A 22,732-nucleotide genomic window follows, 5' to 3' on the forward strand; every position below is an offset into this window, starting at 1 on the left:
TGGGGAGCGCTTCAACCCAACGTTTAATCCAAAAAAGTGCTGGCTGTGCGTAGGTTTGGTTTCTATGACAATTACATTAAAGTTAGCTAGGTAGCTAACTTAATGATACGTTAACAAAGGGGTTGACAACACAGCTAACAACAAGCTAACAACAAGCCAAAGAGGTTAAAATAATTTGAACAAGCCAACAACAAGCTAACAACAAGCTAACAACAAGCTAACAACGTGTACGGTACTAAAAGCAAAACACTCATCGGTAAAATTCACTGTCTGGCTGATCGGCTCTCACAAATGGGCTTTTTCTGTTTTTGTTGTGAGTTTCCTGAACAGGAGCAACAGGGATGACATCAGTCACCAGACAATCTAAAAAAAAGTACAGAGGTTTTAAACTAGAAGCCTTCGGAGCGACCGCACAAAACTAGTTGAAGTGCTCCGTTTAAATAAACTGTCTGCAGCGGTTTATGTCTAAGTGGCCACATATGCTCTCTCCTCATTAGGATCAACTGAAGAAAGACGCCGGGGCTAAAATAGAAAGCTACATGGACACTCAGACTTATTTAGAGAAATAATCAAACATCTGAACTCGAGACTAAACAGGGATTTAAAGTGGTTGGTATGATTAATTATACTCTATGCAGATGATATAATTATACTTCCTGTGATGAGGAGTGTCAACATATTTCATATAACTGTCAGACTGTCAGACATTAAGTGCCGTAGGTGGGGCTGTTTCATTGAGCTGGACGAAGAACATTTTATATTCACACACCAGTACAAATCAGCTGTGTTTCTTCATAGCTGACTAGATCACATGGCTCCGTTGCTTTACACACTTTTTATTGGATGTAACGCCAACATTTCAGTGATCTGCACATCCTCGGTCCACAGCATCAGTCCAAAGGCTTTAGTGCAATATATAGTGCTCTGTATTTATTACTCCTCCATTCAGCCTGTGTCCTGCTGCTGTAGATTATGATGGTAGGGGAACAGATGAGCCCCATAATTACCTTACTTTTTATATGAGGTTCAGATGCTATACATAGATATTCAAAAAAAAGTTATGTGGACTTTATGTGGTTTTATAACAACCCATAAACCTCTCTCACTTTCATTTTAAGGTTAATGTTTGATTCTTTATCACTGGTCACCGAAACAGAAAAGGTTATATTCATAAATATCCCAGACATGGACATATTTTGTCTGATGGGAGATTTTGGAGGAACTAAGAATGCAACTTATTATACTGTATGTTCACTTATGTAATGAAACAAGAAGAGAGATTTCTAGTCAAGTCTTTTTCTGTCCGTTTCTTAAATTTGCTTGATTACAAAACATTTGCACGATACTGTGTCAGAAAAGCTCCTTCAGGACCAAAAGCAGCTTGCAAAGTCACACTCAAAGCACTTACTGTTTATTGTTCATTTGGATCCCCATAAGTTGTTACCAAGGTAACAGCTACTCCTTCTGGGGTCCATGTTAAAAACATTATATGTGCATGCTTCCACATACATGCATCCATAAATACACTTATATCACTAACATCAGCCCAAACCCCTGACCCCTAAACATCTCTCTGTATATAAAGACATATAAAATGCTTTAAGCTACATGTTTCACCAAACCAGAGAGACATGCATGACATGCCTCTTTTCAAGAATAACCTCTTTTTATACGCTTTTTAAATCTTACTTTATTTGTTTCTTTAGTAATACAGTATGGCAAACGATTCAGATGAGAAATTGAAACTTAAACAGTGACACTAGTTTAATATTGTGGAAGGGAAATGAAAACTCCTGAAACTAGTCTTATGACATTGTTGACACTGAATACATACGGCTTATGGCTTTTTTTAGAGCGGCAACGATCAATCAAAGTCACAAACTTCTGATTCCAGGCTCTTAAATGTGACTATTATCAGGTTTCTTTACTCCCCTATGACAGTAAACTGAGTATTTTTTAGTTGTGGACAAACCAGACAGTTGAATATAATATATTAATGAAACACTGATCCACATTTTTTACCATTTTCTGACATTTTATGAACAACAAATCAATTAATCGACAATTTAATTAATTGTTAGTTGCAGTCCTACTCTTGTTTTTGGTCACAAACCCTCATTTTGATGGGTTTTCACAATCCCACTACTCTGCCTATGAGAACACACAGAACACATTTTTTGTATATAAATACTAGTATACTGCCAGATTTGACCCCTTCACCCCTTATAGCACCATTGTTCCCCAGTGTAACTACACAACACATTTGGATGACTTATAGGCCTTAAAGCCCATACTGCACTGCAGCTCACATATGCAGTGACAAATGACATACAGGTGAAATACAGGCAGGTTTTATATATGCTCTGTGATTTATGGGACCTTCTGTCTGCCGTCAGGTGATCATGGTAACAGGGGACCACCCAATCACAGCCAAGGCCATCGCTAAAGGTGTGGGCATCATCTCTGAGGGGAACGAGACGGTTGAGGACATCGCTGAGAGACTCAACATCCCTCTGAGCCAAGTTAACCCCAGGTGTGTGTGTGTGTGTGTGTGTGTGTGTGTGTGTGTGTGTGTGAGAGAGAGAGAGAGAGAGACAGTGAGAGAGAGTATGTTGAGTATGTGGGCACTGATTTGTCTACAGGATGTCTGTGCTTGCTTGTTTGGATATTAAATAGTTCAGAAATAGTTTAACATTGTGTGTGTGTGTGTGTGTGTGTGTGTGTGTGTGTGTGCATGTGTGTGTGTGTGTGTGTGTGTGTGTGAGTGAGTGAGAGAAAGAGAGCGAGAGAGAAACAGAAAGACAAACTTGATGAGAAAGCATAAAAATGTCAAGGTTCGCCTATGCATAATCCTCCCCAGTATCACTGACTCCTTAATGTGTTTGTGCGTGTCTATGTCTGTATATATAAAAATATATGTGTGTGTTTGTGTGTATCCCAGGGATGCCAAGGCTTGTGTGGTGCACGGCTCGGATCTAAAGGACATGAGCCCCGAGTACTTGGACGACCTGCTGAGCAACCACACTGAGATAGTGTTCGCTCGCACCTCTCCTCAGCAGAAGCTCATCATAGTGGAGGGCTGCCAGAGACAGGTCAATGAGCTGGAGTGTGTGTGTGTGTGTGTGTGTGTGTGTGTGTGTGTGTGTGTGTGTGTGTGTGTGTGCGTGTGCGTGTGCGTGTGCGTGTGCGTGTGTGTGTGTGTGTGTGTGTGTGTGTGTGTGTGTGTGTGCCATTTAAGGCTGAATGCGGTCATGTGGCACTCTTTGTTTGTTTTGAGCAGGTGGTTGTTGGTGCAGGGGGTTGAATGGAAGAATACAGTGTTTTGTGCATGTGTGTAGGTTTGTGTGCGTGCATGGTCCATTTGTGAGTATATGCTTGAACACAAGTGTGTATCTATGAAGTGTATGATTAACTCCCTATACTGTATATGTTGCCTTAATGTATGTGTATGGTTTTATGTGTGAATAGTCAAAGATAGATATGTGTATGCACTTGCTCTCATCCCCATATATTGAGGTCACGCTACAATTCACCCTGACTCTCACTCTCCCTCCGTTTGACTGAATGATTGCAACTCAATTCCATTTTTCATTTAATCTCCCCAGAGCTGCTTTGAAAAGACATTATTAAGACAGAAGGGGAGGGGGAAAGAGCGGGAAGTGGAGAGAAAAAAGCTTAAATCACCGTACTTATCTGTCTCTTCTTGACACTTTTTGTTCGCGGGTCCTTGTGGGTGCAGGGGGCGATCGTGGCTGTGACGGGCGACGGTGTGAACGACTCCCCAGCCTTGAAGAAAGCCGACATCGGCGTTGCCATGGGAATCGCAGGCTCTGATGTGTCCAAGCAGGCGGCTGACATGATCCTGCTGGACGACAACTTCGCCTCCATCGTCACCGGAGTGGAGGAGGGTGAGTGTGTGGGGGGATGAAGAAGGGAAAGGTGTGAGACAATACAGACAGAATGGGAGAATAAAAGAAGGGAAAAAAGGGAGAAGGGAAGAAAGCAAGTCAGAGGAACAAAGGGAAAGGAGATTGAAAAACTTTTAAATGAAAAGAATTCTGTCGTCACGACACTGAAGATTATTTTTGAATAAATATCTGAATATTGAAAATGTGATAGGAGTATTATTGTAGTTGAGCAGAACAGTAGACTGGAGACTTGTGACACGGACTAGAGTCAGACTTCATATATTGGGACAACACCACATTAAAGCCCTACACCTTCTCCCTACCCACTATCACTCCACATTAAGTGTCATTCCAAACCAATTAGTGGGGAGTGGAAATGGGCTATAAAGCCCTCAAACAGCGAGTCTGCATCGATGCAGGCTTATAAACCACACTCCTCTCGAGTGCAGCACCTCTTTGTGCCCGGAGGAAATGCCACATACCTACAAATGTGAATCCTGTGCAGTTATTTCTATAGGATACATAATAAGTCACCCTACCTCAAATGGTAATTATTTGATTGTAATGTGTTATATATTTACAGGGACTGTTGCAAAATTCGAACGGTTTATGAACATCAGAGTGAAAAACGAAAAGATGGGAGTACATTTTATTTTTTTAACCTCTAGTTTCTCTGTGCATTGCATATTTCCTACTTTTAATTTGTATCACTGTGAACCTTTGCACATCCCCCAGAATACCTTTGCACATTCCTGCCTATGTCTTTCATTTTAAACAATGTAAACATTGTGAGTCGCTCTGGATAAACCTGTCAGCTAACTTCAATGTAATGTAAAAACACTTACATATTACATTAAGTATTATATATATTTTGATTATAGTCACAACTTTCTTTTCTTTTTTTGATTTACACTTTTACGTTTATACAAAAATAGAGAAACAGAAAAGGAAACAAACTACAGCTTAAAGAGATATTTTGCTGATTTGAATCCAGCTCTGTATCCTAGCGGTGTGGGCAGTGTGTGCAGACATACTATTTGGCTTCCATCCATGGCCGCAACACACAAATCTCGGAGCAACAGAGGTCCGCCAAGAGTCCGCCAAGATCCACTGGACAGACCACCGCTGCTATGCTCCATGGAGATCATGAAGGGGCGCCAAACACCATTGATGTGCTCACACTGCTCACATTACCATGATACAGAGCTGGTTTAAAATTCGTCAAATATCCCTTTGAACGATGGTCACAAAATGTTAAAACAGTTCGTCTTTCTGCCAGTTCCTCCCAATGCTTGCTGCTGTAAGCATGTATTTATACCCTACACCTAAATGAAGGGCGCTTTATTCATACATGAGTGTGACTCCACACGGATTGGGAGTGTAGGGGCTCGAGTGGAATTGGGCTTGGAAACTTGAAAGGAAAAACATTCAAGTCTCAAGCTTTGAACTGCTAAAATCTGGGACGGTAAAAAAGAAATAAGACAGCACCATGCTGGGCTTACCTGTACCTATATATTGAAGGGACTTGACCTCAGCTATGTAAAAAACACTACTAACATCTTTGAAGGGAAAATATTCAAATATATCAATGTTGTGATCAGCACTCGGAGACCTGAATCTTAATCTGCAATTTGCTTAGTTACACTTGTGAACTGACAGGCTACTGCCCTCAAGGACATGGCTGGAGAGTTACTCTGACAGATTTGAGATTTGACTTGAGGCTTGCCACAAGAGACTGGTATTTAATTAAATTGGGGGTTGCTAATACGGTCTGAGAAAAAAACCATTAGTGATGTGGATATGCTGACGAAGCAGTCAAAGTCATTTTCTATTTCAGTAAGTCTAGAAAATTCACTCCAAAACGATGAAGCATCAGAAAAATACTATATTCAAATGATGGTGATGGTGAGCCTGGGTAGTATGTAACCAATATCCCATCCAAAATTCACACATATCACAATATTATTATTACATCTAAATACACGTATCTTGCGTCCCTCCAATTTTTCTTTCTTGTGTTTTCGGATCGCTGCAGGTCGTCTCATCTTTGACAACTTGAAGAAGTCCATCGCGTACACGCTGACCAGTAACATCCCAGAGATCTCGCCCTTCCTGCTTTTCATCTGCGCGAGTGTTCCTCTTCCATTGGGAACTGTCACCATCCTCTGCATCGACCTGGGCACTGACATGGTGAGCGGTGGGGAAAACGACCCTTTGTTCAGTCCCTCAATCCCTCTGTAGACATCTTAATGTTTTCCTTCATTGTTTTAGGCAATGTGTTCGAAGATGTATTGACCGTAGTGTTTTAAGTGTATGACGTGCTTTTGATTTGAAGACGTCTTTCTCCTCCCCTGGCCTTTTGATGCTGGCTTTTTATGCTTTCTCTACACATTCAGTTCACAGGAGCTTCACATTATGCCATTACAACAAAACATATAGTTTTGAATTCACCTGGATTTATTGCACCCTCAGTGTCCAAAGCTAATTGTTGGCTGACTTAATTGATTATTCTCAATGCGGTGATGCTAATTGATAGCTTGTTGCCTAGCTACAGGCAAGCAAAAGGCGACATCAAGGAAACTCGTGTTAATACTGCTGTCAAATCTGAGCGCCTGAAGATAAAAAGAACAAAATGCTCGGTGAAATTTGTTTCTTCCGTTTTCTGTGGGAGAAATTTTCTTTTGGCCTAGTGCCGACGTACATTTGTTCAAGCCCAACAAAAGGCCGGGTGACGCTCACGTACAGATTTACATTTCAGAGCTCTGCCATTTCTAGATGCCAGTCTCTCCATTGTATTTCCAGCAGCAACAAAAAGAGTTGCTGGCACGCTGCTTGCCTGAGGGGCATAATCCATCATCGCAAAAGAAAGCAAGCACAGGATGAACATATTCGAAAGAATTTGTTCACTTGTGTTCATTTCTGTAACTTTCATTTTTCCTATTCTCATCCACCAGATGGCTGAAACTGGTTCACATACATCCTAAAGAGCTGAAAGCAAAAAATAGTGATGAAAAGTAATGATGTACATGTAAACTGTAATGGCCTCATATTCGACTGCTGAGAGGCTTTTTAAGTCTCCATAGGTTAAAGATAAAGAGAAGCAGCCTGCTAACATTATTAATAAAGCAGTTCCACATATTTGAGTTGAGTGACATCAAAGATGAACTTCTTTGGTATTCTGGCAGCAGGACAGATTGGTTCATGTTCACAAATATTTTCCTGACTGTCAGAGATCACAGGGATAGTGCATTCTTTATTAGCTGGATTTCTCTTTAAAGATGCCATGATTGAAGTTTAAAAACATTTTATTTGTGCAACTGTTTTGCATATAAAAACCCTTTCCTTCAAAGTCACACGCCTGCATGTATTTAATAACCGCTGGTGGAGGGAACAGCTGGATGTCTGCTTTGAAGAGTAGGACCCTAAAATGAAAATATTTAAATATTCAATAAAGTACCTGAAAAGTGTTTATAATACAGTACAAAAATAAAATTACTAATTCCCCATGTCTGCTGGTGAGGTTGTTAACAGCTTGTTAACAGCTTAGTTCAACTCCAGGCAACAGGCTTGAGGGCTCTGCTGAGATTTAACTGTGACAAGCAACACTTCTGAGTCTGCTATGATTATTTTTAGCAAGTACTGCCATGTGGCAAAGGATGGCTGCGAAAGATGCTTATCAAAGTAGGATGTGGCACACTTAAGAATGCTTCAAATTTGAAAAGTGCACACAGTCACATAAATACAAGCAAATACACGCACGCACGCACGCACACGCACACGCACACGCACACACACTCACACACACACTCACACACACACACACACACACACACACACTCACACACACACACACACACACACACACACACACACACACATACACACACTCTCACACACACACACACACACACACACACACACACACACACACACACACACACACACACACACACACACACACACACACACACACACACACACACACACACACACCTTCAGAGGTGTAAAAAATCAATGCCAAGCATAGCGGCATCCTCTTCCCTCTGCTTGTCTTTCTCAACGGCTGTGGGTCAGGGGAGGGTAACACCAAAACAAACTGGATTTGTAGACCGCTGAGCATGTGTTCAGTTTCACACAGAGCTAAGTCCCCACCTCAAATCCCACCTAAGTCGCACAGATATCGTGCCCTGACTCACACATATTGCTCTGGTGCTTACCTGGTAAAACCAGCCAATATAAGATCTTTATTACAGAGACCTTTCCAGCCTCCTGCTTTATGAGTGTCTTGAAAGTCACTATCTGTCTCTCTCCTCTTCTCTCCTTTCTCCAACCCTCTCTCCGTCACTGTCAACCCCCCCGTCCCTTTTTGGTTTCTTTTCTCCTTGCACACGAAGATTGAGTGCAGAGTTATATTAACGGTGTAATGTCTAGGGTACCCGTGTCTGGCGCTGTCATCGTGCCTTTGTAGTGTTGCCAGAAAAGACAAATTCCTCAACGTTTATTGTACAAAACACCTTAAATGAACTGATTCTGTGCTATCCTTCAGGTTCCAGCCATCTCATTGGCTTATGAGACAGCCGAGAGTGACATCATGAAACGCCAACCGAGGAACCCCAAAACAGACAAGCTGGTCAATGAACGCCTCATCAGCATGGCATACGGACAAATAGGTTTGTCTTGTTGTGGCTCAAATGTAAACTCTTACTTTTTTTGTAATAAACACCACAGGCATAAAAACAGTAAACATTGACATTTATCAGAAAATCTTGATATTTTTACTGCCTTTGTAGATGTTTAGTTTTGTACAGTTGAGGGAAAATAGAGCCAGAGGCGAGCACACAGTCAGGAGAGAGTCCCACAATTTTCTTGTAATTGTCGTGACATTTACAGCAAATTGAGAGTGGAGAGTGCAACTATTTCCTACTTAATCTTGGTCATGTTTCACTGGTTGGAGCCTCACTTGAATGCATGATTTTTTATCTCTGGTTTTATATGGTTTGGGAATAGTGAAACCCAAAGGGCTGGCCCAATTTTATAGGCTGTTAAATAGGTCAAAATATGACAGGGCTTCATTGGATAGCATACAATTTGAAGCTGACCATGTTCAAAACAGACGACGACTCCTATCAGCCTCATAATTCTTCCAAGATGACCACCAGGGCAAAACCCACCGGGGCAAAACCTTCGCAGATCACATCAAATCATGTTTACAATGCGCTGTTGTGAGATTACAGCTTCAAGTCCTGAGGCATCAACAATGAACATTTAACTGATGATCTCCAGTGACACAACACAGTAGAGCCCATCCATCCATTCATCCATCCATCCATCCATCAATCCATCCATCCATCCATCCATCCATCCATCAATCCATCCATCCATCCATCCATCCATCCATCCATCCATCCATCCATCCATCCATCCATCCATTCATCCATCCATCCATCCATCCATCAATGAATCAGTCAATCTCTGTAGCTGTAATTTATACCAATATCCCAAATATAAATGGGAAAATGCTTTGATGACTGATGTTTCACTGATAATGCGTGTCTTCAAAACACCACACTAATCAAATTGTTAAGATCTTGTTCTATTCGGCTGTAAAGTCGTGACGTAACGCCCTTTCAAAAGCAGGTCGAAGCCCTGTATTTCTGCCGTGTTCCCCCTTGTTTGAACAGATCTGAGTTTTTAAAAAAGCAACGTAATTGTCATTTTACCTCTTTCTTATGGATGAAAAAGGTGTTTAACTGACAAAAGAGGTGATCGTGATTGTTCACGTTAGGCCGTTGTTGTCTGTTTTGTTTCAACGGAGCGTTTGGATCTGGAAGTCTTATTTTGAAAGGGCGTCACGTCAGACTTAACAGTCGGATAGGTCAGAATTTTCTAGATAAATAATAATAAAAAATACAGTCTTAATTATCAAAAATAATTTCCTCGTTTGGTACACTTCGGATTGACTGATTTAAAATAAATTCTGACATAACAGACAGCAGCTAGTTACAGACAAGCATGCATTTCAGCTCCTTACAAACTCATCACAAATAACTAAATAACCACATTTACACACATCATCACCACATTGCAAGTAATTAGGAAATGACAGGCCTGTAAAATAAAGCATTGCAATAATATGTCATATAATAATAGGTAACTATTACTAAGAATACTGCGAATAGATGATGTTTTGACTCTGATCCGTTGTATATTTTTTGTTTTCAGGGATGATCCAGGCTCTTGCTGGTTTTTTCACCTACTTTGTGATTTTGGCTGAGAACGGGTTCCACCCAAAGGACCTGCCAGGTGTTCGCGTCAGGTGGGACGACCGTGAAGTAAACGATCTGGAGGACACCTATGGGCAACAGTGGGTAAGGAGTGGGGCACAAAGACAAAGCAGCCCACCCTTTGAATATTCCCGTACTGATGCAGTAATGAATACAATGTGCATTTCAACCTTGCAGACCTATGAGCAGAGGAAGATCATTGAATTCACCTGCCACACCTCCTTCTTCATCAGCATTGTCGTTGTGCAATGGGCTGATGTTATCATCTGCAAGACCAGGAGGAATTCCCTCTTTCAGCAAGGCATGAAGTAAGTGTGGGAGTAAGGAAGGGAGAGGAAAAAACACAATTTGGATGTTATCGATTCATCCAATGGGCGTTATCTGTGGTTATCAGCCTCATAGATATGGGTTAGAAGGAGCCTGCTACATCTACCAGTAGGTTCAGAAGAATGATGTCATCCATTCACATGGTAACAATCACTGTTAGCTTGGTCAGGCCCCCTTGACGTCACTTTATAACACTCTGGGAGTCCTGTTGGGAACTCAAACAAAGCTACTTGAATTACTTTTTGCAACAAAGCTATGTGGTTAGGTTTAGGAAAAGATTGCGGTTTGGGTTAAAATACGAAAGAGAGAAAAAAGAGAAAGTTAAATTAAAAAGTCTCGCCATAAGCTTGAGAACTCCACTTTTCCAGGTCAAAGTTCTGATACTCATACCAGTATGCCAGTATCATTTGCCAGAAAAGGATTTAGAACGTCACGATTCATAGTATATGTCAAATGCAGCATGCCAAAAAATACCAGGATGTCCTACTGCATATTTCAGATTTTGCAATATGCAAACAGGCATGCTTTTCTGGCTATTCTGACCAGCAATTCTCTGCACAGTATACGGTGTATGAGCCAGAGGGTCCAAGTTCAAGTCACAATGTTACAAAGAAATATTATGTCCCAATCGTATGCACGGCATCTGCAGTACATTCTGAAAATTAAAAGATAAAGTATGCGATTTGGATCTCTGTGTCTTTTATACTCCCCCCACTTCTCGCCGTTTTTGTTTTTTCATACTACGTCATTTTACAGCGCTGCGGTCAAGCAGTTTAGAGTGATGCGGATGGGTTATCTAGCTTACCAATAGAATAGATGCTGACGGCCTAATGAGCCAACTAGGAGGCAGCATAGGGCCATACCGCCTCATATCCATGGTAGTGATAAGAACTGGAAACACCTGCTCAACTGGCTGATTATGGCCGAATTGGCTGAGTAAAAGATGGATATAGGGTTTTATAGGGCAGATTCACCTTTAAGGCAGTAACTGAAGGTTTCTGTGAGGACATTTCTTTTAACCTTTTATTTTTTTCTGGTCAACAGGAACAGGATCCTGATCTTCGGTCTGTTTGTTGAGACCGCTCTGGCTGCCTTCCTCTCCTACTGCCCTGGAATGGACGTTGCGTTGCGCATGTACCCCCTGAAGTACGCTCTGCATATGCATATCTCCACCGAACCAAAAAATAACCTCTTGAAGGCCTAATAGCCTGCTATTAGCATGTCACTCTCAGCTTTAAGTGAAGTCTGTGATCTTCTTAAACACCACGTTGTTATCCTTAATATTCAAAAATGACTGCAATGAATTTAGCAATTTGCACCCTGCCTGTGACTCACTGCTACTCTATCACCCCCCACCCCTGTTATACTCTTCCTCTCTTCGTCTCAGGCCCCTGTGGTGGTTCTGTGCCTTCCCATACAGTCTTCTCATCTTCATTTATGATGAGGTCCGTAAATTCATTCTGAGGAGGAGCCCAGGAGGTAAGCAGTTAATAAGAGAGACCAAGATTAGAAGGTTTCAACCTTCTTTGTCTTGTTAATAAGCTGAAAAAAAAAGCCAAGTGATAGTTTAATGCTTGACACGCCTATCTCAGGAAACACGTGACATCTCCTTTCAAGACCTTTTCTCCCGTCCTCTGTTCCCCTCTCAGCCTTCCTTTAATGTCCTTGTGAAAAAAAAAGATAAACATCCTAAAAGAGGAGACTATCCAATCCCTAGCTCTGCTCTGCAGCTCTGCCAGCAAACATTTGACGGATGGTGACATGCAGTCCGAGATGAAGTTCAGTGTCAGTCAAAATGAGCACAAAAACGTATTTAATGACAACAAAGACCTGTTTAGAACAAAGATAAAAACAAGCAAAGTACGGTTACCAATTTTACAAAACAATGTAAAAAACTACGGGTGATTATAGGCGACTAAGGATGTGCGCTCTAATTGTGGTGAAATGTTGAAAACATGGGTTTTCGACAATGGTGCCAGCTGTCCTATTGAAATCTCTTTCACTTTTGGGGGGTACAAAGTACATGATGCAAATTGAGCAATTTGCATAGTTTTCCTGGCATATTTGAATGTGCTTATTGTCATTAGTGTGTATTGACGGGTAGTAGTGAAGTGTAGTAATTAATATTTAAAAGTTGTAATTAAGCTGAAGCTGTAACCGACGCAGCTGAAAAAAACCCTCCACGACACTTGACTGATTACTAATCGTCTTGCAGGTTTGATTTCTGACAAAATAGCATGTAAATCCACTGTGGTGTCGCACTAAGCTCGAGAATTGAATTTTATAAACGGAGCATAGAATCACTGCAAGTGCACGAGAAACAATTCAGGGGTGAAAATCACACATCACCACTGAAATCGAATCTGATCTGATTGTTGGGCCAAGGGCTGCATTTGCACTAGATTTCAACCAAATCCTTTGCAACGTTTTAATATATCTTGCTATTAAACGGACAGAAGTGGGTCACTTCTAATTTTGTTGATGGAAGCAGTGGAGACATACGATGTTTAGTGGTTCTTCTTCTGGCCTGAAGGTAAAAACCTTTTGCAATGCATTAAACAATCTGCAATCTTTATGGACTCAGACAACTCAGTGAAAATATGTTAAACTTGCATCAGGAAACAGATTACACCTGTCCGACATCCATAGAAACAGAAGAGAATGATGAAAAAGGAAATTAAAGCAGGCTGATGAAGACTCTTGAGATAAGCCCCTGAGATTATACACATGATATGGACACACAACAATAGCTCCGAATCTGTTCTCTGCCACGTCGTTTCAGCTGATGAGGGCCAAGACATGGAGAGAATAATACAATTTATCGTGACAGTTAATCATTTCTGTTAATCTGTGTGTCACAGGCTGCTGATCAGACTCTTTGAGTTATAAGGGGATTCATTTGGAAATGTACAGAGACAAAGACAACTAGATGAATACAAATAGAGCGATACAAAAGGATATTATTAAAACTGCTCGCCTGCCATTCTGGTCTCTGACACTTTCTCTCTTTCTGCCTCTCTCTTCCAGGTTGGGTGGAGCAGGAGACGTATTATTAACATTCAGAAAATGTCAGTTTCAATTGTGTGTCTGTGACTGTGCGTTTATGTGTACATGTGAATTTGTGTGTGCTCGTGAGGGCAGAACGGTATGTTTGTCTGTCAGTTGTAATATTGCATGGATCAGTTCACAAATCTGATTATCCCAGAAAAACACTGCTGAAAATAGGCTTTTGATTGAGATTTTCCTTTTTGTTTTCTCAGAAAAACATTTCCAGCAGAACAATGGTAAAGTACACCTGTGTGCCTTACACTAACTGTTACCTAAGTGATGTATCATGGCCTGTTTGACTATAGAGGAATACCAAACGTCATTCATCATGTGAAATGTACCAAATAAAATGTATTCCAAAAATATTCCTGGCCATTGTTTTAATTGTTCATTATTGATTTTGTGGTCCATAGTGCTATTATTGCACAGTAACTCCCGAGTGTATTGATGGTTAGACATTAAACTGGGAGAATATATCGAGCAATTTGTCAATTTTAACATGTAGGATGTCACATGTATTGTTATGTTTTCCACATCCCCAGATCTGCCTTTGAATGCATGGATCAGTTGATGGTACACAATACAGCAACAAAACACTGCAATACAACATTAATTTAAGAACTGTTGCCATTGTTACATAGTTTGTTCACCAGAGCACTGACAAGTTTATTTTTCAAATGTAAACTTCTCAATACAAATCTTGGCCCCACTTCTCTAAAAGCCACATAAAAACTGTCCGATACACATCCTTACAGTTTGTACTGGTATCATTGTCAAGAATCCATCGTCAGGCTCTGCCAATATTCATACCTTCCTGATCTCATCATCCATTATGTATGGCCACTCTTCGTGTCTTCTATTCACTTGACACTCATTACTTACCTTACTGTCAAAATGGTCAACAACAAACCCACAGACAGCCAATCAGTTTCCTCCCACGTTGTTCAGCTCTGAAAACAGGTTTTTGTGGAAGCGATTTTTTCAGGAACCTTTAAATATTTAGTCAAGAAGAAAACTATTGTAAACTTTGTTAGAACCTTGAGTCGTACATAGTCTGTTCCTATCCTTTATGCAGCATTAAAATAGGACCAGGCCATTGGGAACCCAGTCTAGGGGCTGCTTCTGGGCATCATTAACCTTACTACCTGTTTGCTATCTGTATGAGTGTGTATGTGAATGTCTGAGTGTGGTTTTTTCAACACTTCTATATTTATTTTTCCCAGCAGTGGATATGGGTGTTGCTGCATTCTTTTCTTGTTTCCTATCTCAAAGTCACATTGACCATTTTATTATTGCGTGGGATGAACTGAATGCTGAAACCGGTGCTCCTTCTGTGTTGAGTTGAATTGTAATTAATTAAAGATTCTCTTGTGATTTCTTGTCTTCTCTTGGGGTCTTAAAAGTCGGGGATGCAGTTACATAGTTGAGGTTTGGACTGTCGTGTTGTACCAACTTGCAGTTATTCTCATTTTGTCCTATTCTCTTTGGTGTTTCATTGCAATTAGGTTGCACACTGTATTGCATCATTTCATTTTGCAATTACTTATCATTTTATGAGGTTGAGTTGTGTAAATTCACTGTGTAAATTCACTTCATAGATAAACTTGAATTACTCAATTATTGTCATTATTGACATGTGTTTACTACAGAGACTGGGAGCTGCCATCTTGTTGACTCCTCCTCATTTCCTCTTACCAAAAAAGGGCAGTGATGTGACGTCGGGGGGAGGGAGATACGTCTGTTTGGCTGACATATACTGAATAAGCCACGTTAGCTCCACCACCCGGAGCTAGGCTAACAGCACACGCTGTTAGATAATCGGGAGTGTGATTCAGTGTTGAGATTATTTTCCGGGACCGAGAGGGAATGGGAGTCATTTTTTTTTTTTTTTTAATGGGTACAGGATTTTTTTAGAGGGCAGAGACTGACACGGCACTCTGTGTCTCTGGCGAAGATTACATCGACTCCAATAGTCAAGTGCGGGCAGCCAGCATTTATGATCTATGATATTCCAGTCCCATGCCGATAGACTGTAAAACACCATCTCTCACAGCCCGAATCCTCCAGTGCTCCAGATTAGCATCTTATGTATGTGTCATAGATATTAGGCTATGTTCAAGCCATGGTGCAAGTGTGGCTATTTAATTAGCATAACAGAGCTAACATTAACACGTTGTGTTCCTAAACCATCTGTTTGTACAGTCGATCGAAGAGCAAACCATCTTGTCACTTATAGAAACACCACCACACGAATGACCACAGTCGAGGTCGAGATGACGGAGTTAGCATGCTAATCCTGACTCCTAAACTTTAACCCCAAAATAAAATAAAAACTAGCCTGGGACAAAAACATTCACCCCCCTCAGTGTTGTCATGGAGATATGACCTAAACATACAGACTAGAATGTGTTTTGTACCAGGCCTCAAATAGGTTTAATTATGCTGTGAAAAACAGCCTGTTTAACATGGGGGTCAATAAGAAACTGCTCTATTGTACAAGCTACTCCTAGTGGACACTTGGAGTACTGCAATACGGCACTTCCATATTGGATCAACCAGGAAGTCGCTGTGGTGGGGGCTTGGTTTACTATTATTATTTTTTGATGAATTCATTGTTTGGTCTATCCCGTAGGACAAAGGAAGTCAGAAAATCCTCACAACAGGAGAATGTGGGGCATTAATACTTCAATGATTACCAAAATAGTTGCCAATATTTTTTTTGCTGATCAACTGATTGATCAACTTGGCTAATAGTTTCAGCTCCAATGTTAACTAATACAGAAAAAACCCAAACAGAAATAAACAGACACTACTTTACATTTTACTTCAGCAGATATTTATTTTATTGACTTAAATAGGCTTATTTACCTGCATTATTATTATTTTTTTAAAGCTATATATTTATTTATATCAGCTGGAAAGTATGAAAATATATGGTAGCGTATATAATGAGGTGAAAGACCAACACGCTCATTTATAAAGATAATGTTTGAATCATAGCATTTACACTACACAACCTTTTTATACAGTCTGTGTACACAACGCATTGACCTCACTCTGCCCGAGCCTGACCTTAAACGCAACCCTTCAAGGTCTGAACAACAACATCCGTTAACGTCACTTCCGTTCCCTGCTGTCAAACATGGCGCTACTTCTAAGGTCAGTACAACTGTGCTACAACTTGTTTGGGGTCGGGGAAGCTTTTTGTGTCGTTTTTCGGGGTTATCACGTCAAATAGACGCATTTACAGCGTTATGCAATACAGCGGAGGAGGACCCGCCCGAGTTTAACTTTTGACTTTGGTTTATTTTCATGATTTAACGGAAATATGGTGCGACTGAGTATTAGCTGTCGTTAGCGAGCGGGCTAACGCTAGCTGTTTGTCGGGTATTTGAAGGGAAGCAGAGAGTGGACTTCGGCTCTTAATGTCAGGCTCAAAAGGGGTTGTTTGATACCCTTAGCCTTCATATAGGCGTTGTATGACCGCTGCTAAACCAGACTGTAACCGGGTTTTTTTGGTTTGGTTTGGTTTGGAGATAGCTAACGTTAACTGGCAGTGTAGCTACGCTGGCGTGCCTTCACCAGCAGTGTTCCCACCTTTAGTAAGCGACGTTAGAGAGTCAAATACTGAACTTTGTCCACCTCATTGACCTTATAAGTGGCTGCTTAAGGTGAGCACAGAGCCTCTCAGGCTTATCTAACCAATGTTTGTCACTGCCCTTAGAAGTTAGTTTTTTATAGGATTTATTTCAAATATAGAACAGGACAACAAAGTTAAAGGGTCATTTTTTTCAATTGTGGGATATATTTAAAGCAATACTTCCTTCTATAAACAACTAAGCAAGGCAAGAGAAAAAATATCTCTTGATCTATATATGTGTTCAACACACAGGTTACTTGCATACCTACACATTTCCACCTCTTACATCCATGAATATATACTTAAACCACGGCTCAACACTAGCTTTTAAATATAGTTGCCAGTCTGGCAACCAGGCATCAGCATTTGGTTGCTGAAACTGAAAATATTCTTCTCATCTTCCAGTAATTTAGTCACTTTTCAGTAGTTAATACACTGTGCAGTAGAAATGTTATTTTTTTCCTTCCACATACGGATTCCAGTGTTTTTATATATTATTTTTAACAGCTGTACAACCCTGTATGTCTATGATCACTATCATTGTTGTATGGACTGGCTCTGGGTAAACTGTTTGTAAAACATTAACAAATACATGCAGATAATGAATGCCATATAACTTTAGTTTATTACATTGTTTGACAGTCAGTCATAACTGAAAAAGGAACATAAATAAACCACTTTAAAGTATATTTTCCGGGCTAAAATATATGGTACAGGGTCAGTACATTGTCTCACATACTCACCGATACTGTTACCAGTATTTTAGGCAGTGTCGGAGGCACTGAGGTACTGGTACCTGAACAACTCTTTGCAGTTATCTGTCAGTCTAAATTGAAAACGAGGCATAAAGACACCAACATTTCCAAATTTCCTTTTTGTTTTCAGTTCAGGTTCATCTGTTTTTTTGTCAGTTGAATCAATTTGCACATTAAGTTGTGATGTTGATCTGTTTGTAACTTTTCACCCCACAGTCAAACTACTTAACATCACTATGCAACAAATATTAAAAATGTGTTTGTTTTAAGGTGCAGGTTTTGCTGTTTGCTGTCTCTAGGTTTTATGTTAAAGAGTTGTTGCCACTGATGGCAACCAAAGCCCAAGAACTGGTTGCAAATATCTCAAATAATTGCCAATTGCAACCTGGCTAAACATATAGGCCTACACCCAGCAGCCACATCACCAGGCACCGTTTACCTCTGGCACTTTCAATACTATAACATTTGGATATTGTATCATTTTAAAACATGTGGTGTTGAAAAGTATCATTACTTAGATACTTTTGACAACCTTAATAGGCGCTGACACAGGCGCTGACGGCTGCACATCACTGTCTTCTCCTTCATCAGAGGGACTTGGGTTGGCCCGTATGAATTGGTGTAGTCTCTGTTTGAGACAGATTTATGTTAGTATGAGAATAGTAAGTTGAAGGGATGTTTTTGATGTTGTCAGGAATATGACTTAGCAAATGCTTTGTGGTGGTGGTGTAGGAGGCATTATTTATATCATTATTCAATTTCCCGATATTAAAAAAATAAATTAATAGAGATGTCAGTAAGTACTGAAATATTTTGGAACCACCCTAAAATATTTCCACAAGTTAATCAGAATCAGAATCAGAAATACTTAAATAATCCCAGGGGGGAAATTGTTTTGTTTCAAATTCCAGCTATACAAACAACATATTTAACAACAACGATATTATACAGGTAACATATTTGTAAAAACAGAAATATAAAACAATATAAAATATCTAATTTACAATGGTAATACAAACCTGATGTGTATTAGGGGCGGCAGTAGCTCAGTACATAGGTGTCTCGGCTGGGAACCGGTTCGAGTCCCTGTGTGGACCATAAATGGAGCGTGGACTGGTGGCTGGAGAGGTGCCAGTTCATCTCCTGGGCACTGCGGATTTGCTGTTGAGCAATGCACCGAACCCCCAACTGCTCGGGGTGCTGATCCATTGGCAGCCCCCTCGCTCTGACATCTCTCCATTATTTCCATGTAAATAGGTCCAGTTTGTGCAGGTGTGTGTATTTTGGGCCTGTTTGTGTAACCTGAATAATAATAATAACAGAATGAAAAATAGTGGGATAAATAAAGGAATTCTTCTTCTTCTTCTTCGAAACTGTACGTTTTTCTTTTATTCTATTTGACTGCAGACAGAAACCTCCTGATAACAAGAAAGCGCTAAATTATAACACTAATTTTTTTTTGTCTAGGACGTTGGCCCGTCAGGGTGTCTGTCTCTCCAGGCCACACAACGGTGTCCTCTACAGACAGTAAGTCTTGTGTGTGCTTGTGTGAGAGAGAAAGAGACAGTGTTGTTTACATTAATACACTGCCACAACTCATTCTAATGTTATAAATACATGTTAAAAACCCCTGTAAACTTCTGTGCCCTAAATATTTATTTTCTCCCTCTAGTGCTGCACCAATGGGAACCACCGCTAAAGATGAGATGAACAAGTTTTGGGCCAAAAATGCCAAATTAAACAGACCCATGTCTCCTCATCTCACCATTTACAAGTATGTACTCTATGTCACGGGTGTATTCTGTGTCTTGTCCAGAAAATAATCTCAAGTGAAGGATGGAGATGACTCAGTTCAAGATAAATCATACACTCCACGTATGTACTATAGTTCTAAGACACAAAAATTGCAGCATATTATCCAAGCTGAAAATAATACAAGTGTTACCAATAAAGTCAATTCAGGTCAATCAGTGTTTTCATTATTTTATTTCGGACAAAACAGCATGTTAATCTACTATTATTACATTTGCATGCCTTTGGAGTGTAGTGCACTTAGCAACTGTGTTTACTGCCAGGTAGATAATAACCCAAAACCTGCAGTGAAGTGAACCTTTTCATTCAGTATGGGCTTTGTAATATCACACTAGAGTCCTGGATCTTTTTCCCTTTGTAATTCTCTGTCATCTGTGATTCTTTAACCACTAATCAGGGCACTTTGTCTGTGACACCAACCATTTGTGGGTTCTAACATAGGTGATACTCTTTCACGTGTTTTGAGTTACTCTGTATAAGACTAGTATCTTCATTTCTAACCGTACCTGTAGACATCCAAACCTGTAAGTGCCACTTGTCATTTACGTTCATTTGAAATCCTCCCACGGCTTGCGGCTCTGCCTTATGAGTCTCAAGCACTTTGAGTAAGCATCACTGTCTGCATCTGATAAAATACTGAAGAGTCCTTTTTTTCTTCTTTCTGTACTATGTTTCAGCAATGCAGTTTGTCAGCTTGAGCCTAATTTGAAACAAAACAGATTTTAAAATTCAAGTAGAGTCAGTGAAGGCTCGAGGCTTTGACTTGTGGTTTGGAGTGTGTTTCAGCCACATGTATGTGCAATTATCATGAGTGTGTGACATTTCCTTTGTGTTTCAGGTGGTCCGTCCCCATGATGATGTCTGTCACATTCAGAGGAACTGGAGTGGGGCTCAGTGGAGGTAATCAATGATTTAAGTCAAAATATATGCTTTTGAAAACGCTCCCTTCAGTAGTTAGTTTTTTTTTTGTTAAAATACTCAAATTATCCCACATAAAAAAGGCTGGCTTTGTGAGTCTTTTATGTCATCACTCTAACATCAAAGTGATGCTGTTCTACTGCCACTCTCAGCTTTTGATTAACCCCGAACAGGGCTTTTTAGTCCATCACTATTGATTTCTGCTAAGAGCATTTAAAAAAAGAATTTGTTCAATACAATTCAATCCTTTATGTGAAAATGAAGTTTAATACTGGACCGCTTGCTGCTTTTTATTCGTGTGCATGATGTAAAAGTTGAGCCTGCTTTTCTGTCTCATGGCACATCATCACTGTAGACCTAGTTGTACCATGCTGTAAAAGCTGGGTCCAACTTTGTTTATATGTGAATGGTTTCAATAAAGGTCAGCACACTCAACTGCCAACAGACACTCAGTACATCTTCCAAGCAAAACATCACATGTGCTTGATCACTATAATTGACTTTCTGGCGCACGTGTAGGGCTGCCCCCCTTGGTGTGTTAGTCAACTAGTCGGCTCATTTCATTCATCCATGCCAAAAGACTTACTTTCAAGAAAGCTATGGGCACATCTCTTTTAAACACAAGATTTAAAGGGATTTTGCATGATTCTTTGTGGAGAAACTCAGATTTACACATCTGTCGATTCAATCAACTGATTGATTCGTTGATGGTACGAGTGTCGGCCAGCTAAGAATTTCTTTGCTTGCTTTTTAAATCATCACACAGACCAAATCTGCACTAAACAACAATTTAGTGCAGATCTGGAACAGAACCATTGTTTGGCCTTTATTTAATGTCAGCAAACAAAAAAAGTCTTTGCATAACTAAAATAGTCCGATGTTAAAAAAATGAAAAAGACTGTCCACTGTAGTCAGGTGTTGTGGTGATTCATGGAGACTAATCCAGCGAAAACCAATGGTAGTAGCATAGTCCCTGATGTGTGTTTCGGTCATTTCTCACGTATTACTTTGACTCTAAAAAGCATGTATGCGCAACACCCATTCACATACACATCTTATCCAGTCTCTGGTCTCATTACTTCTGTCTGTATCTAGCTATATCAGCCTTTGCCTTGGCAGCGCTGGTATTACCGGGACATTACCCCTACTACCTGGACTTGATCCACTCGCTCACCATCGGCCCCTATCTCATTGGGTTGGCCAAGTTCGGCATCACCTTCCCTGTGTCCTACCACACCTATAACGGCATCCGCCACTTGGTAAGACTTATTCTTTGATTGATTTATTTATTTATAGTTCTTGCAAATGTCTTCTTCTTTTTAAATAAAAAGATACTTCAGTATATTTGAGATTATTCGGTAATTTGTTGCCATTACCATGTTTGATGTATTTTGTGGACTCCTCAGCTTAAACTTTTCATAGGAGACGGTTCACTATGCACTTTTATATTTTTTATTTTTGTCATTTTCATTTACACATGATTTATAAGCCAGTGGTGTCCCTTATACTAAATGTTCTTCTCTCTCTCTTTCCCCTTCTTTGTGTATTATTATGTTAATCAGTGGTGGGACCTTGGCAAGGGTTTCAAAATCCCAGAGGTCTACCGCACTGGCTACACAGTTATTGGTCTGTCCATCATTACCTCCGTGGCACTGGCTATACTCTGAGAACAGAACGAGAAGAGATGAGCAGGAGGGAAAGAAGAAGAGGAGTCGAAGTGAATGTGGACTGGATTCACTGTGGGGGATTTGTTTATATGTTTCGTTGATCACTATTTCATCAAAGTAATAATAAAGGATTATATTGTGCTGTATGCAGAAGATGTCTTGTGCTGTTTTGTCCCTTGGAATTAATTATACTCTGGAAAGCTTTAGGGTCATCAAATGCAGCAAGGGTGCAAAGTGCATGCAAATGTGACCCAGTTAATTTTACACTTGTCCCTGTGTGAACAACAACTGGCAGCCAAAATTAGACGTGTCCTACATGTTATAGCCTTATGTAATTTATCTAATGGTGCTGTGACGTCAAATGTATTAATTA

At 40.3% G+C, this 22,732-nt stretch overlaps 2 protein-coding genes across 3 annotated transcripts in view; both read left to right on the forward strand.

The window, feature by feature from the left end:
• The window catches only part of atp1a2a (ATPase Na+/K+ transporting subunit alpha 2a), a 38,072-nt gene extending 24,140 nt beyond the window's left edge, over positions 1-13,932 (forward strand). The window contains exons 15-25 of one of the 2 annotated variants that reach the window (XM_083928198.1): positions 2,397-2,533; positions 2,942-3,092; positions 3,740-3,908; positions 5,944-6,098; positions 8,455-8,578; positions 10,131-10,276; positions 10,370-10,500; positions 11,564-11,665; positions 11,907-11,998; positions 13,547-13,587; positions 13,780-13,932. In XM_083928198.1, the coding sequence (XP_083784324.1) occupies positions 2,397-2,533; positions 2,942-3,092; positions 3,740-3,908; positions 5,944-6,098; positions 8,455-8,578; positions 10,131-10,276; positions 10,370-10,500; positions 11,564-11,665; positions 11,907-11,998; positions 13,547-13,575 (1,236 nt within the window). In that variant the 3' untranslated portion in view covers positions 13,576-13,587; positions 13,780-13,932. Of the gene's footprint in view, positions 1-2,396; positions 2,534-2,941; positions 3,093-3,739; positions 3,909-5,943; positions 6,099-8,454; positions 8,579-10,130; positions 10,277-10,369; positions 10,501-11,563; positions 11,666-11,906; positions 11,999-13,546 lie in introns of both variants that reach the window. The other variant, XM_083928197.1, reaches the window with a different exon arrangement.
• A 2,761-nt stretch (positions 13,933-16,693) lies between these two features.
• On the forward strand, positions 16,694-22,506 carry sdhc (succinate dehydrogenase complex, subunit C, integral membrane protein). Its single transcript, XM_083928212.1, has 6 exons — positions 16,694-16,726; positions 19,430-19,489; positions 19,635-19,736; positions 20,613-20,674; positions 21,788-21,951; positions 22,255-22,506. The coding sequence occupies exons 1-6, from the start codon at positions 16,710-16,712 to the stop codon at positions 22,357-22,359; spliced, it is 510 nt and encodes a 169-aa protein (XP_083784338.1). The 5' UTR covers positions 16,694-16,709; the 3' UTR covers positions 22,360-22,506.
• The last annotated feature ends 226 nt before the right edge of the window (positions 22,507-22,732 follow it).

Source organism: Echiichthys vipera (genome assembly GCF_963691815.1).
Source record: "Echiichthys vipera genome assembly, chromosome: 15".
In the NCBI taxonomy this organism is placed as follows: Eukaryota; Metazoa; Chordata; class Actinopteri; order Perciformes; family Trachinidae; genus Echiichthys; species Echiichthys vipera.

Excerpts from the sequence above, each read along its gene's own strand:
- sdhc (XM_083928212.1), top strand. Across the intron at positions 19,737-20,612 it reads CCTCATCTCACCATTTACAA|GTGGTCCGTCCCCATGATGA; the intron begins GTATGTACTCTA and ends TTTGTGTTTCAG. Across the intron at positions 20,675-21,787 it reads TGGAGTGGGGCTCAGTGGAG|CTATATCAGCCTTTGCCTTG; the intron begins GTAATCAATGAT and ends GTCTGTATCTAG.